The sequence below is a fragment of the Oryzias latipes genome, chromosome 12 (assembly GCF_053564925.1).
Source record: "Oryzias latipes strain Hd-rR chromosome 12, Olatipes_Hd-rR_3.1".
Taxonomy (NCBI): domain Eukaryota; kingdom Metazoa; phylum Chordata; class Actinopteri; order Beloniformes; family Adrianichthyidae; genus Oryzias; species Oryzias latipes.
The window spans coordinates 7,269,579-7,286,183 of record NC_136248.1 but is presented as its reverse complement, the minus strand read 5'-3'; the positions used below and the strand labels follow the sequence as shown (position 1 = coordinate 7,286,183).

At 39.5% G+C, this 16,605-nt stretch overlaps 3 protein-coding genes across 3 annotated transcripts in view; 2 read left to right on the top strand and 1 right to left on the bottom strand.

Moving 5' to 3' along the window:
• LOC101167971 (stomatin) overlaps window positions 1-16,605 on the bottom strand; it is a 267,426-nt gene that overhangs the window by 212,028 nt on the left and 38,793 nt on the right. The window lies entirely within an intron of this gene.
• Window positions 2,171-10,103, top strand: ppp6c (protein phosphatase 6, catalytic subunit). The gene is made up of 7 exons (XM_004075026.5): window positions 2,171-2,395; window positions 3,407-3,502; window positions 3,614-3,679; window positions 6,899-7,040; window positions 7,119-7,198; window positions 8,737-8,946; window positions 9,039-10,103. The coding sequence occupies exons 1-7, from the start codon at window positions 2,321-2,323 to the stop codon at window positions 9,285-9,287; spliced, it is 918 nt and encodes a 305-aa protein (XP_004075074.1). The 5' UTR covers window positions 2,171-2,320; the 3' UTR covers window positions 9,288-10,103.
• Window positions 12,372-16,605, top strand: part of scai (suppressor of cancer cell invasion) — a 36,208-nt gene continuing 31,974 nt past the window's right edge. Inside the window, exon 1 of the mRNA XM_004075063.5 lies at window positions 12,372-12,706. The gene's annotated coding sequence lies outside the window, so the exon portion shown is untranslated. The remainder of the gene's footprint in view (window positions 12,707-16,605) is intronic.

Below are 16,605 nucleotides of genomic sequence, written 5' to 3'. Positions count from 1 at the left end.
AATTAAACACCCCTTTAATGGCATTTACATTTATTTGAAAGTAAACGAATGGCCCACGCACGAAAAGGAAATCTCTGTGCACCCATTCATAAGAGTGAACAGAAAGACCTACATATCACAACCACACACAGATACTTATTTGCCACAAAAACTACAACCAGAAGGAAAATTAGGCAAATATATATGTATATACAGTATATAAGTTGCTCTAAGTAAACACTGATGAAATAAAGTTAAGGCTCATTAGACAAAAATGTGATTTGATTTGATTTTTTAGTTTATTCTAAGCATTATTGAAGACAATACAATGAAAAGAAAAAAATCACAAATCAAACTCATTACAGAAATAACGAAATGCATTGATTAAAAACAAACAAAGACAAATTAACACAATTGTAAGAAGAAAACAAATGTGTAATAATTACTCACAACCATTGGTGGAGATTTTTGCAATGAAGCAGACAATACACACTTGAGGTCACATTAGGTTAATTAAATATGATTATTAACTAAGATCAAAATTTATTCGCCGTTCCAGCAAATAAATATAAACAAAACTAACCTCTTAAGACTTGGGGTCCACATGTGTGGACATTAATTCAATTTAATTCAATTCCATTTTATTTATATAGCCCAATATTACAACAATAGTCATCTTAATGGGCTTCATACAGATAATTGTATACTAAACATAAAAATCATAATGAGCATAAAGTCATAGAATTCAACAGTGGCTAAACTAAACCCATCAGGTGAAGCTAAACTGGGCATCCTTGCCCTTAGACCCTCCTTCTAGGTAAGCAAAAACTCCTAAAAAAAAAAACAGATTCCAGGAAAAAAAGAAGAAACCTCAGGGGTGCCCACATGAAGGAGGGATCCTCTCCCAGGACGGACAGGCGATGTACCAGGACTCTTAGAGAGGAATTAGCTTATCTAACTCTACATCCCTCTACAACATCACATGTGTAGAGAGTTAGCTTGTATATTAGCTCATATATTACAGAAGTTTGAAAAAAATTTGAGTGGAAAGAAAAAAAAAGCTTTAATTGCACAACATTTGTGAGGATCGATCGTTTATGCGATGAGCTGCAGGGGTAAGTAAAGCCTTTGTCAGTCACAGATTTTATCGGACTGGTCCAATGAGTGACTAGCCCACTCCAGAACCTTAAAATATTTTTTTAATGGAGTCAGGTTTTTACCCAAAATCTCACTAATGGCCCCATTCATCCTGTCCTTCATACACATCACTCGTCCTGTCCCCTGTGTAGAAAACAACCACAAACCATGATGTTTCCACCCCCATGCTTCACAGTAGGTATGGTGTTCTTTGAAACTCAGAATTCTTCCTCCTCCAAAAACACAAAACTTAAAATTTTGTTTGCTAAAAAACGTATTTTGCACTTGAACAGAAAGAGGCAAAAGTGCTTTGATTGCACGTCTTTTTGAGATTCAAGAGCGAAAATTGATAGCATATTTTTAAGTTTGAGAGTACAAATGTTTTGTTTGCATGTATTTTTGAGTTTCAAGTGCATTCTTCGGTTTCAATAGCAAAATAATTAATTTTAACTTGTCCTGTCGAGGCAACAAATTATATCACTCAGACTATGATGTCAGACTTTTAAAAGCCTTTAGACAGTGTGTGATTGCTGAATGATGACACAGGTTTATGACAGGTTCAGTTTAAGTTATTTCCAGCAATAGATTTACAAATATTACAGAAAATTACGGTCAGTTTCTGAAAATCTCTACAAGTAATTTATTCAGTTAGTTTAATAAACCTTGAGTGGTCTTTAAATTTGTGTATTTATAACAATAAAATATCTGTTTAAAGTATATTTGAAAACAATCAAAGAAACTGTGAGACAACTGACCATACAATGTATGTTTAAAGCGAGAATAACATTTAGATAGTTAAAATAGGTCAAGATTATAGTCAAATTTTATAGAAACTAGTTCCTGAGCTAAAAAATGGAGCTGAGGTGGATGAAGGTACAGTGAGGTTGATGGAGGAGGTCTAAGGGAGTGGGAGGAGGTGGCAGGATTAGAACCAAATACAAATTAAATTGCCAGAACGTGGAATGAACCAAAACGTTCACAAAAGTTTTTTAGACATTAATTGGAAGATCAAATGGATTACGGAGAAAAGGCTGTGGGGAGCCTCTGTTTAGTTGCAACATTCCACACCAATAGGTGGCGCAAACGAGCGACTCCGTTTTCTGCAGCCGCTTAAAAATTGATCTGCAGCGAAAGTCCAACGAAGAAGTAGAGTAGCTTCTTACTGCTAGCTGGCTAATCGTCGTTTCTTTTTCGAGCTGGAATTATGGCACCTTTAGACCTCGATAAGTACGTGGAAATCGCAAAACATTGCAAATATTTGCCAGAAAATGACCTAAAGGTGAGTAGCAGATGCCGGAAACGATCAGATGGAGGGTTATTTTTTAAATGCGGGAAGCTAATGGCGGGCACATAAGTTTATTCGACAAAGTATACGGTACATTTATTAATGTATTTCTATTTTCCTGAAGGTGAGCCTTGTTTACCTTTGTTTCTGTTGTTTTTTTAGTTGTAGTTATTCTGACCTATTGAATATAAATTAAAGGAATCGTTTGTGGGTAAAGTTAGAGAGGAAGTAGCCGTTTGTCGTCTTGCTAACTAGCAGGACAGGGTCCAGGCAGAACCGTAGTGCAACAAAACTCTCAGTGGGAGAAAAAATAAACCACTTTAAGTAACTACAACAAAAAAAAAACTTGTATAGCAAGTTTTTTTAAAGAGCATTTTTTTCATCTGCTCCTTATTCACCACAATATGGAATAAAGAAATAGTAAAAACGCAGGTTTTTAATCTTAATTTTCTGTGTATCTGGCCTCCATGATCATGATAAAAAAAATGCCAGAACATGTTAACCACAACAAAAGCATTAAATTAACCAACAACAGAATTTTTATTGGAGTGGGTCTTTAATTAGCAAGCAACTGCTGATTTTCTGTTTTGCTATGATGAGCCCATTGAAGGTGTGTTATTTCCTGCTATCTGTGTGTGTTTCAGAGGGTTTCGTTAGCTTGATTCTCATCCTCTTCATGCATCAAAAAGGATTTTAGCTAACAGGCATTCAGATCATTTTTCCCCCTGTTGTATTTATAATAGTGTGACTTCATATACAAATGTTTTGTATTTTAATATGAAATGTGCAAAAAGGGAACTGTATCAGTGGTTGAATATATAGATGGTGTCATTTCTGTCGATCCTGAATAAAGCAGACATGCTTTGTAGCTTATTGTTACAGAAGTATAATGTTCTACTTTATGATAATACTTTAAAAACATATTGTTTTGTTGCTAAAGATGGCCTTTTATGTTGATGATTTTCTGTTAAATTTATGAAACCTTTATTTATTTTTTTCTTATAGAGACTTTGTGATTATGTTTGTGATTTGCTGCTGGAAGAGTCAAATGTTCAGCCAGTTGCGACTCCCGTTACAGTTTGTGGAGATATTCATGGTCAGGTAGGTCTCATGGATTTAGTTCTGTCCCTGGCCTGAAATCTTGAATCCTCGGTTTATCTTAAGTGCTTCAATATATGATTTAACATAACCCTCTGTTATATTTCTGTCTAGTTTTATGACCTCTGTGAACTCTTCAGAACTGGAGGCCAAGTGCCAGACACGAACTATATTTTCATGGTAAGAAATCAAATATTATTTCTCTTTTATTTCATTGCATGTTTCTAACTTTTTAATGATTTAATTGTAATTAGGCCTCTGCTCAATAAAAGAAAATCCCTGTAAAACGAAAAAGTAGAGCTTCCTCTTTTTCAGTCAGATAATATGGTGTATATTCAGGAATTAGTTGAATTAAATGAATGTTTATTCAATTAATGTGAAACCATTCATCCATTCATTCAGTCTGTTGCAGGGTCACAATCACACAACCTTTCACTCTCACAGTCACACCTAGGGACAATTTAGAGTTGCCAATTAACCCATGAAGCATGTTTTTGGACGGTGGATGGAAGCTGGAGATAACCCACGCACGCACAGGGAGAACATGCAAACTCCACATAGAAAGGTCCCCCGCTGATGTTCTGTTTCAGGTCCCCCAGCCGGGACTTGAACCAGGGGGCTTCTTGCTGAGGCAAGAGCGCTAACCGCTGTGCCACCGTGCAGCCCCACGTGAAACCATTTGGGTTTCACAGATTTCAAATTTCAAATGAACCCCTGCCGCTCTGCAGCAACCATGTCCTAGAAAACAACCGTTTTTTCTTTAATGTTGGCTAAAATGACATAATTATAATTACCCCCATGTGAAACCATTAGGGTAATTATGATAATGTCATTTTAGCCAAACATTGTTTTCTAGGACATGGTTTCTGCAGAGCGGCAGGAGTTCATTTGAAATTTGTGGGTGGGACTTTTGGCTTGGAAGTAACCCCACACTGATATCCCATGAAATCTTTGTTTCCGCTCTCTCCCACTAGCTTACACCCCTTCCCACCCCCAACTTAACATTACTGGTGCAACAAACATGGCGAGCAATGTTGGAGCTATCCAGCTGTACAGTTTATATCCAGATGTCAGCTCAGACGAGGAAAACAGAGACGTACATGGATCCATTTGTCTGCAAGTGGATGCATCAGAATTGGGTGGAGCAGGGTGACTTTGGCACACCCATTTCACCTGCTGTGTCACCAATTTGAGCTTTATTGAACAGCGGGTTTGCTTTGCTCTAATTTGAATAAAGAAATATTCAGAAATGCAGTTTTAATCTTAAATGCTTTTAAATGTGTGCTCTATCACGAGAAAAAATGCACAAGAACATGTTAACGACAACAAAGCATGAATTTGTTGTGGTTGAAAAGGTGGGTGCACCAAAATTTCATGCTGGTGCACCAGAGTAAAAAAGGTAGGCCCATCAGTGCAAGAATTTAGTCTAAAACCCTGCTTTCACTGGAAGGTATGTGGACTTCCTACAAGCTTACTCCTGATTTGTATTAATTGTTGCCATGGGCACGTCGATTCGGACCAATCACTGCTTCCTAAATTCATCTGGCTCCTAATGGTGGCGTCCTTATTGCGTAAAAATGGCCACTGAATTGACCTCATTTTGTTGGAGTGGGATTTAAAGCATTTTCATGGGCTACTTCACGTTTACTTAGTCCAGTTCTCTTGTACAGTCAATGGTAACATACAATCTTTTTTTTATTAAGTGAGTTTTTTGGTCTGCTCCCGATTCTCAATGATTTTTAATAAAGAAATTCTCTGAAAGTCCATCTTGAGCTTAATGTCCTTGTTAAAAACACCAAAAACAGAATTTTCATCAGAGTAGGTCTAGTTTAAGTGTTAGCTGGCCTTTTTATGGTTAAATATTTGTTATTATTTGTTATAAAATAACAGTCATTTGTTGTGTAGTGGCATCCAACAATTCAACAGACGACAACCTTTAAAAGAAATACTTTAATTGTTCAATTCTGCTGCACGGTGGCGCAGTGGTTAGCGCTCTTGCCTCACAGCAAGAAGGGCCCTGGTTAAAGTCCTGGCTGGGGGACCTGCAACAGAACATCAATGGGGGACCTTTCTGTGTGGAGTTTGCATGTTCTCCCCGTGTATGCGTGGGTTCTCTCCGGGATCTCCGGCTTCCTCCCACCGTCCAAAAACATGCTTCATAGGTTGATTGGCAACTCTAAATTGTCCCTAGGTGTGACTGTGAGAGTGAATGGATGTGTGATTGAAGACATTCTACCCTGCAACAGACTGCCGACCTGTCCAGGTTGTCCCCTGCCTCCGCCCACAAGTGACCGGGATAGGCTCCGGCAGCCCCGTGACCCCGAAAGGGATAAACTGAATAGAAATTGAATGAATGAATGTTCAATTCTGACTTCAGGATTTAAGTAAACAAAATCTAAATGTTCATGTTTCTGTGATGCATTCAATGCATCTAACGGCAGCACCAAAGTTACACCCACTTAATTGAATTAATTTGAACGAAAGGAAAATAATTGTCTGAAAACTACGTGTTATTTTTAAGGTGACCTAACAAAAAAAATGATTTATCTTAACTGAAGCAAATAATTAAGTTAGATCAAAGTAAAAAAGTTTATCTTTCCAACATCCATATGTGGTCTTATCACCCTCTCATGGTGGAAAAAGTATTATCTGAGCTTTTTCATCCACTAAATCATCTTCAAATGGACATGCCATGCTCCTTCACCTCTCTGTAAACAAACTAAACTTCAACTAAACCTGCTCCAGACCAGGTTATGTTCAGAGCATGAGTTGCCATGGTAACTTGACCTACCCTCAAACATACCTCCATTTCTGGAACCAAAAGCTGAGGTTATCAACTTCCTTAGCCTCAAACTTATCGTGGGAGCTAGCATAACCTGCTTTCTGGAATACCCCCCTGAACTACTTGGAGCAGATACTGGAACTAAACTTTAACGTGATGACGTAACACGTCTCTGACTCTCAAACTGGCGCCTCATAGTGGTAAAAACAAACATTGCATCATCGTTGGCAAGGAAACATAAATGACGTTTTTAACATAATGTTTATTAATCTCTCAACAAAACAAAGTGGCTGGCTTTCTGGCTCAAAAAGGGGAAATTTGCAGGAAAATGAATCGGAGGTTTTACATTTCATATTAAATCTATTGAGAAATATGATCTAAATATACACATTTATCAAGTCTTATATTTTAATCACAGGCAACCAACTGGCCTTTTCTGTTTTACAGAGAAGAAACATGCTCTGTTTTTTCAGCGCGTTTTATTAATCGTCATGTGTGCACACAGCATTACAGCGGAACTGACCCCGGATTGATTTGGTCGTCTGCATGTTTGTCTCAAATATCAGATGCTTTAAACTCTTTGCTGATCTTCTCTTTTTATGTTTTTTGCTTTATAGGGAGACTTTGTCGACAGAGGATATTACAGTTTGGAGACATTTACATACCTACTAGCTTTAAAAGCCAAGTGGCCCGATCGTATCACTCTTCTAAGAGGAAACCACGAAAGCAGACAAATAACACAAGTGTACGGCTTTTATGGTACGTACGACATAAATATGCTCTGAATGTTGTTTGGCTTGTTTGTTGTGTCACTGGATCAAACTGATTTCTGTTCAGATGAATGTCAAACAAAGTATGGAAACGCCAACGCCTGGAGGTACTGCGCCAAAGTGTTTGACATGCTGACTGTGGCAGCTGTAAGTTCATTTATGAAACTACTCCATATTTGCTAGATGCTTGTCTGCAGTGCATGTTTTCAGCTCTCCCCTGAATCAACATTTGTTTTAGCAACAGTTATATAATCAACTCATTCAGATTCTCCTAAGCAATGGTCCCTCGCTATGACGCAGTTTACTTTTCACAGCCCCCAGTTTGGCAGATGTTTTAGACCAATTCAGCCTTTTTTAAACTGTGCACTGTGTTCTGCATCCTGATTGGCTGTTGACCTTGTCAATCAATGTTCTCACTGCCATGTCTCCTGAACAGAATTCGTTCAGTTTGCCAAATTTATTGCGATCATATCTTTGTTTTTATTCTATAATCCTGGACTTATTTTTCTGCAAGGTATGAACTTTTAGAGTTTAAACAAGGCAAAAAAGTGTGAAAATGTTCATGTCTGTGTGAGAAAAGTGTATCAGGTGTGCAGTGAGGGGTTTTACAGCCTTGAAACATCGGTAATTAGTTTACTTTGCCTATTACTTGTTTTTTTCCCTTTAAAAAGGTTTAAAGTAAATGAGAAACGAGGGACCAGTGTGTAAGCCAGGATCATTACACAATTGCTGGGTTTTTGTTTTTTAAGAAAGCACACTAGTCCATTTACTGTCTTTTACCTTTATGATCCCTGGTCATTTCTGTTTACTGAACAGAAATGATCACCAATTGCTACATTAGGATCCATCATAAAGACCTCAAGCTGGTATAACCTGATTTGATCTGTGTGTCACATTTAATATTTGTGTGGCAAATTTGTTTTAGTTGTTTTTTTTTTTCAAACTAATGCGGCTTTTTCTTTAGAAAACTTTGAGATCATTTTTCAGCAAAAATATCTGTTTAATGCCCTGAAGTACAAATTGCATCAACAAATCACTCAACGCAAAAACACATTAAAGATCACAACAATTCAAAAAGAAAACGACAACAACATTGCAGTTTAGAAATAAAGGGGGGGGGGGGGCAAGAAACCAAAACGCAGTTGCAGTACAGGAAACTAAATAAAAAGGAAATGTTTCTTAAAATTAATTTCACAGAAACCAAAACAAAATGTTAAGAAAATAAAACAATGAGAAGGCAATAAGTACATCGTTGATTGGAGGATGTTGTTTGTCCATCATTTCAATAGGTTATTTGGAACGAAGCGATATTGGATAAAATCATCCAATCAGTGATGTCCCATAGTGCCGACTTTTTCTGCTTTCTTGTTGTTATGTTTTGTAATTTAGTTTTGATTTTTTTTTTTTTTTTTTTTTTTTTTACAAAATGCTTTGTCTTAAGTTTAAGAAAATTTAAATTGTCTTTTGGAGTTTTGTTTTTATTTCTAAAATTCAGTTTTTTATTCTTTGTTTGCGTTTCAAATTGTCATTATGATCTTTAACATGTTTTTGTGCTGAGTGATTTATGAGTGTGATTTGAATCTTCAAGGCCACCGTACTTTAATATGGAACAGAAATGTCTTTACCTGCAAACCTTCTTGACTTGTTTGACCTATTGACACCCCCCACCCCCACGTTGTTCTCAGTTAATAGACGAGCAGATCCTCTGTGTCCATGGTGGACTTTCACCAGACATCAAGACTCTGGACCAGATCCGAACCATCGAACGCAATCAAGAGATTCCTCACAAGGGGGCCTTCTGTGATCTGGTGTGGTCCGACCCGGAGGATGTAGACACATGGGCTATAAGTCCTCGTGGAGCTGGATGGCTGTTTGGGTCGAAGGTCACCAATGAGGTAATCCAAAGTAGTCCAATAGAAGGTGGTGGTGGAGCAGCATCTTCTGATCCTCGGCTCTGTCTCCAGAGTAACGCTGATCTCTGTTTTAGTTCGTCCACATCAACAGCTTGAAGCTCATCTGCCGTGCTCACCAGCTGGTTCACGAGGGCTACAAGTTCATGTTCGACGAGAAGCTGGTGACCGTGTGGTCAGCCCCCAACTACTGCTACCGCTGCGGAAACATCGCCTCCATCATGGTCTTCAAGGACGTCAGCAGACGAGAGCCCAAGCTGTTCCGCGCCGTCCCAGACTCGGAGCGCGTCATACCTCCACGGACGACCACGCCCTACTTCCTCTGATGACTGAAGCCCCAGAGATCCCTGCTCTTGAAAAATATTTATATGCAGCTGATTGAAATTAAAAATAATTTGTCATTGAGGGTCAACAGCTTTTTCTGTGGTGAAGAGTTGCTGATCCGGTGCTTGCACCACACCCCCCTTCCTCGTGATAAAACTTAAATTAGAGGCGGTAAAGTTGAAAAATGTGGATTTGGAACTACTGTAAAGGAAAGTTTTGTGCGTTAGCATAGACACGATTTTTTATTTTCTGCTCCCATTTCTCAAGAACTGTTTTGTTTTTCTTTGGATTATTCTTTTGAATTTGTGGAAAAGTGTTGTCTCTGCATAAACCCCTGCGGTCCACGCTGCAACACCCACTTAGCCCTCCACACTTTAGATATAGCTTTGTAATTTATTTGACGTCAAAATGAAGGGCACAATTTTTACCCTTTTATTTTTTATAATTGCCAAAAAGATGCTGTCTTATGCTCACATTTCTCTGAGCCTTTTTTTCCCTTCAGCTCATCCTGTGTGTGGATGTCACAGGGAGGATCCATGCTTTTTGGGGTTTCCTCTGCCAGTGCTTTGATGGAAATCTGCCATCTCATGACACGGCAGTCCGGCTTCATCTCTTCTTCCTGTTCTGAAATTTAAAAAAATGTTCAGTATGTTTTGTGAAAAGTAGTTGCTCGAGTCATGAAATGTGTCAGTGTTGTAACTACTGATGAAATGGAGTGATTGCTGATGTGAATGCATTGATCCAGTTCCTCCGTTCTGTTTTTTTCAGTGTCTTCTGTCTGAAAGTAACTTTTGACATTAAATACTTGGTCAACAAAAGTGTTGTCATTGACCATTTTGGTTCTTTTGCCTGCACAGCTCCATAGGGGAGTAACGAATCATTTTAACAACGGTCTGCTAATACGATTCACAGTCGATGCTAGTTCATTTTGAACGATTGGATTTGATCTGATTTACTCCCCTAAAATGGATCCAGGACGGCTTTGCTAAAACTTCAACCAGTGTGACTCAGAGATAAATACCTGGTACTGAACAGTGAAGGTATAGTTTTCTAGATTCCTTGTATTTCTTCAAGAAAATAAAGTGTAAATTAAATGTGTGTACTAACAGATAAACAAGAATTAATGATAAATCCATTCACATTTTGAAACCAAACAGGCCAGTTATTAAAAAACTAAAAATGAGAAACAAAAAACAAAAGAAGGTATTAAAACATAAAGGGATCTTTTGATGGTTCTGGATGTCCACTTTCCAAATTGAAGAACATTTTGGTTTTTTTAGCCAATGCAATCATCAATCATCATCCTAAAAGACACCAAAGTTCATTTGTTTTCCCCTCATGGAATTTCAGTCTCGTTATGGCAGATCTTGTTTGTTTCAGGAAAACTGCCCCGCTTCCTTCTGCTCACACTCAATATGGACTTCAAAGAAGCAGCAGACCAAACATGTGCTCCTTATGGAACACATAAAATACCTTTTTGTCAAATCATTGAAGAGTTTCCTGTGATATCTTCACATCTACGTAGTTTATCCTGACCCAAACCAAACTTCCAAGGTGAAACTTCTGCAATGAGAAACCACAGCATTCTTTTCAGAACAAATGACTTCACTTTTGCCTTTCATGTGTGTTACATTTTGACATTCCTCTGTTTTCTGACTTCAGCAATAAAGGAGAGGAAGTAAACATGTCCAAATACAGAGAGAAAAACAAAGGATGAGACTTTGGATGGTGGCCTTGTGTGGGACAAGGAGAATGGACGCTTGCAGGATGGGAAAAAAGAGGGACAACAAAACTTAAAATGGTAAAAAATAAAAAAGATTAATTGAATGGAATAATGTCCCAAAACTAAGATATGGTGATTAGTTTGAAGCATAGTCTGTCAAAATGAAATTTGCTGATGACGAATCTTAGGGACCCACCAGACGAATGAGGACAACATGGAAATGATCTAGAAATGAACATTTTATTTCTTTGAAAATCTATTTATTATGATGAAACTCAACAAAATAAAGTCAAGCAGTTCATCAAACTTCAAAATTAACAGACACAAACTGAGCTGCAAATGAAGCGGAATGGGAAACATTTTTAATGGCTGACAGCCCTTAGCAAAAAGTAGTCTATAGTAAAAGTGAAGCAGTGTACTTGATCTTCATATTGTAAATTTAAAATGCTCCAATTTAGACTAAGAGAAGATTTCAGTTAGTTTCCTCACATATCAATGATCTGTAGTAGACTCGCCAAACACACTTAAAAAATTAACTTCATCTGGACTACTTTTTGCTGATGGACACCACCTTGCAATCAACTCACAAATTCTACCAATTCAACAACAAATTCTGAGCATTAAGCAAGTTACTTCCTCATTGTAATAGATTACAGACTACTTGATAAATTGCTGTGAAAGAAGAGTTTTTACACCTTTAAGAAAAAGTAGTCTATTTGGGAGTACTAAAATTATACTTTTAGTCCATACGAAAAGTATACTTAAAGTTGTATTTTTAAATATTATTTTTATATTGTAAACTCAAAATGTTCCAGTTTAGCCTGAGGAAGTATTCAGTTGGTATATTTCCTACACTAATCATACATGGTCTAACGTATACTTGTACTAAAGTATACTTAAAATACACTTCAGGTGTAGTGCTTTTTGCTAAGGGGGGTGCCTTGGAAATGGCAGATATACTCAATGTAATCATTGACCATTGTGTCAATAATAATCAATCAATAATTGTAATCATTCACCAATCTGGTGCGCACAAATGTGCACCCTTATGGAAAATATTGTTTTCTGTTTAAAAAAATAAAAGGTGTGCAGGATTATAAATTTTCACTGCAACGTTGAAGCCCACTGGGTATTGAAAGGCTGCAAGAGTAAATTGTCAGAAAGTTAATTTTTGCGTTTTACAAACTTGTTTTATGCACTTTTGCAAACAAAAATAATCTGTGCCCAAAACAAAAGTCATACATTTTGTGCGCAAAAAATAGAAAGGTTAACATTTTACTATTAGTAGTAGAAAAGTCATAGATTAGTTTTATTAGGAGGCAACATAACCCCCACTGTTGATAATGCAGTATTGTCTTCTCAGGAACTTTTTGTAGACGCACACTGACGGGGAAGCGGGTTGCCGGTTCAGTCTGTGACACTCCCGCCGCGTTTGTGTCGAAGACGTTGACCCGGAAGCAGCTAGCTGTGGAGCGCAGCCAACCAGCGGCTGTCATCCGCCTTCCTCCTGCCGTCTTCTCGGCTGTCTCCGGACAACAGCGGCTCCTTCAGCCCACGCTCTCCGCGGCTCCGTCCCCTGCTGCCGGGACTCCGCAGGCACGTCCACACGGCGGGCTCCAGCAGCGGAACTGATCCACGCTCTCCCCGGGGATTTGGAGACGCACTCTCGTGGTTCGTTCAGAGAAGCCGACCGGAGAGGTGAGAGGATGCCTGGGAATGACAGTCTGCGGCGGGTAGCGTCGCTGCAGCCGCGGATGACCCGCCTACTGGTGCCTCACAAACAGCCTCCTCCAGCGGTTATCTTTGTTGTTCAGGCGGGGATTTGATGGAGTCATCGGGGACGATGAGAGGCTACAGAGACCCTCTCAGTGCACCGATTCATTCAGGCACCTATAAGTCAAATTGCTTCCCATTTATCAGTTTAAATGATTGCAGACCATTCTAGCTCATAGTAACCTGAATGAAACGGCTGCAATTACGAACAGAGGCTGCTGGCTGTGCGTCATTGTTGCGCATATGACGGCGCTCCTTCCACCAGAGCCCATTCAAGCTCGAGTTCTTCCCTTTCTGTTCTGACCCGAAGGCGTTAAGCGCTTGGAGGTCGGTTCGGAGGCGGAGGACACACGCGCCGCTCCGCGCCGCTGCAGAGTGGTGCCTGTGCGGTGCTTCCCGGCGCAGGAGCGGCGTGCCTGCCGAAGGTGCGAGGCGCTCGTGACGCGCGCGCGGCAGGGGCGCTTCCCCTGCAAAATCACAATGGAGACGTCGATTCTCCACCAGGTTCTGTTGCCGTGAAGTTCTACATTTTCGAAAAGAAAGAAATTAAAAAAAGAAAGAAATATTGAATAAAAATTGTGACTTTTTTCAACTTTTGTTGTTTTACCAACATTGTCAACATGTTCCCAGTGGTCTTTTCATGATGATTATGCAATTTTTGCCCCCCCCCGCCCCCCCCCCTCAAAAAAGTCGTTTTCTAGGACACAGCTTTTGCAGAGCAGCAGTTCTTCAAAAATTCACCTCTGAGTTGTTGGTGCCCCATCTCCTTCTCCTCCCCTTTGCTGAGAGCTCCCTGTTTACACTCTCTCCCACTAGTTTACAGCCCCAACCTAACTTTATTGGTGCAGCAAAAATGACGAGCAAAATTGGAGCTATCAGCCACACAGTTTTACGCCAAATGACAGAGGATGAGGAAAAGCTATGAACCTACTCACTGGGCGCGTCATGTACTTTCCAGAACGCGCTGAATGCGGGTTTTTAGCATATAGTATTCACACTAGACTGTGGCTACAAGATACTAGCGCATATACCTACTGCTGGAAAAGGTTTGGAGCAAAAAAGTCACAGCTATGCAAATGTGAGTCTTGCACCAGGCTGTTTCTTTCTCAGCTCTATTCCGATCTATAAAAAGACTTGGTGACGTATAATTCTGGCTGTGCGCAAACCACAATTATTAATTTCTCTTCTATGAATAATTTTCAAAGAATTGGCACTTCTGGGAGTTAAAAAGGAGGCTAACCATACGTCACTACCAAAAGTTCAACTGGTTTAACTTTCAATGGCTGCACGTTTTGTATGTAGAGATTATAAATTAACTTAAAAACGTGAGTTTTGAACGCAGAAGCTCGAAACATGCATTTACGCATGCTTACGTAGACTTTTCATTGGAAGTGATCGTTTGAACGTGCGTTGCCGAGCCTGGTGTGAACGTTGCATTAGACGTACATGGATCTAGTTGTCTACAAGTGGATTTGTGGAGGTGAGCAGCGACCTTGCGGCCCACCCAGTTTATTTTCTGTTGTCTGCTCCAGATTCACAACAATTTCACTAAAGAAATACTCAGACATTTAATCTTTAGCTTAACTTTGATGTCGTCCATCATCAGAAAAATGCCACATAAACAGGGGAAGCTATGAAGCTTTTCCTTCTCCCTAATTTTTGAGTCAATTTTGTTATCAATATTTACAAAGATTAAGAAATCATTGATACAACCTTCTTCAAGCATTGCAAATATAAAAAAAGCAATGAAATCTTGAGCCCTTCAAGTTATGTACCTTACATAGTTTTTTATACATCTTTTTGGTCCTTTCATTTGTAATTGCCTTCCCATATGAAATGAAATGAAATTTCATTTCCAGATGAAATTTCCCCATTGTGGGATTAATAAAGTCATCTATCTATCTATCTATCTATAAAATGAATGCACAAGACCATGTTAAAAACACTAAAAGCACCATTTTAATGTCAGTGGGTCTTTAAAGATTCTGTGGATCCTACAAATGTCCACTGTAACACATGGAGTTGGTGGTCCAGCCTGAGTTGTATTACAAGACAAGTTGTGCGCTGTATTGTTCTGTCTTGACTGAAACAAAACAGAAGTCTTAGACTTGTTGTTTGATTCTCCGTTTTGTTGAAAGTGATGTTTTGGGTGTGAAAGTGAGATATCCAAGGTGGGACTCTGCTCTGGAGGGGCAACGCCGCTGTTCCACGACTGCTTGATTTTGTTGCTCTGGCTAACAATTTATGCAACTTCTGCTGATTATTTTCTCTGTTTCAAAAAATCAAAATAGTCATTTTTTTCTTCAATTTTCCCAGAAATAAGTCCAGCAAATATTTAAACTTTGCATGTTTTCTTTTTATTCAAAAGAGAAAAGGAGCATTAATGCTTTAGACCAGGGTTCACCAACCTTTTTGAGACTGAGGGCTATTTCATGGGCACTAAGTGGTATAAGGGGGCAACAGGACCTGTTTGCTAACCCCCCCCCCCCCCCCACACACACACACGACATCCTTTTGTCTGGCCTATTTTTATTTGCTCATTTTACACAAAAATTCATAATTTTCTAGACCCGTATTACAGGGGGGTCAAACTCAGTTGCACAGGGGGCCTAAATCCAAAACACATTAGAGGTTCAGGCCGAACAAGATAAACATTTATTGAACACACTAAAGCTAAACTTTTAAACCTTTAAAACTTTAACTTAACTTTAACTTTTTAAACATAAATATGAATAAAAACGGACAGGAATATTAATCCACAAGAATAAATATATTCTATCAAAAAATAATGCAAGTATGAACAATCAAAGCCAGGAAATATTAATAATTAGAAATAATAAATCAAATGATTCTGTTTTCTTTCTTCTTTTGTAATTTTTTTTAGAGCTGAACTCCTGACATCATTTTTAGCAATAAGTTCATTTCTGCTTGGTGTGTGATGTTCTGTGAGTCTCTCTCTCTCTGGTCCTGTGTGTGTCTTGGGTCCTGGGTGTCTCTGGTCCCTTGTGCATCTCTGGTCCTGTGTGCATCTCTGGTCCTGTGTGCGTCTTTGGTCCTGTGTGTGTCTTTGGTCCTGTGTGTGTCATTGGTCCTGTGTGTATCTCTGCTCCTGTGTGCGTCTCTAGTCCTGTGTGCGTCTTTGGTCCTGTGTCTTTGGTCCTGTGTGCGTCTCTGATCCTGTGTGTGTCTTTGGTCCTGTCGGTATCTCTGGTCCTGTGTGTGATGTCCTGTGTGTGCGTCTCTGGTCCTGTGTGTAATGTCCTATGTTTGTCTTTGGTCCTGTGTGTGTCTTGGGTCCTGGGTGTCTCTTGTCCCTTGTGTATCTCTGGTCCTGTGTGCATCTCTGGTCCTGTGTGCGTCTTTGGTCCTGTGTCTTTGGTCCAGTGTGCATCTCTGATCCTGTGTGTGTCTTTGGTCGTGTGTGTGTCTTTGGTCCTGTCGGTATCTCTGGTCCTGTGTGTGATGTCCTGTGTGTGCGTCTCTGGTCCTGTGTGTGATGTCCTGTGTGTGTCTTTGGTCCTGTCGGTGTCTCTGGTCCTGTGTGTGTCTTTGGTCCTGTGTGTGTCATTGGTCCTGTGTGCGTCTTTAGTCCTGTGTGCATCTCTGGTCCTGTGTGCGTCTTTGGTCCTGTGTCTTTGGTCCAGTGTGCATCTCTGATCCTGTGTGCGTCTTTGGTCCTGTGTCTTTGGTCCAGTGTGCATCTCTGATCCTGTGTGTGTCTTTGGTCGTGTGTGTGTCTTTGGTCCTGTCGGTATCTCTGGTCCTGTGTGTGATGTCCTGTGTGTGCGTCTCTGGTCCTGTGTGTGATGTCCTGTGTGTGTCAT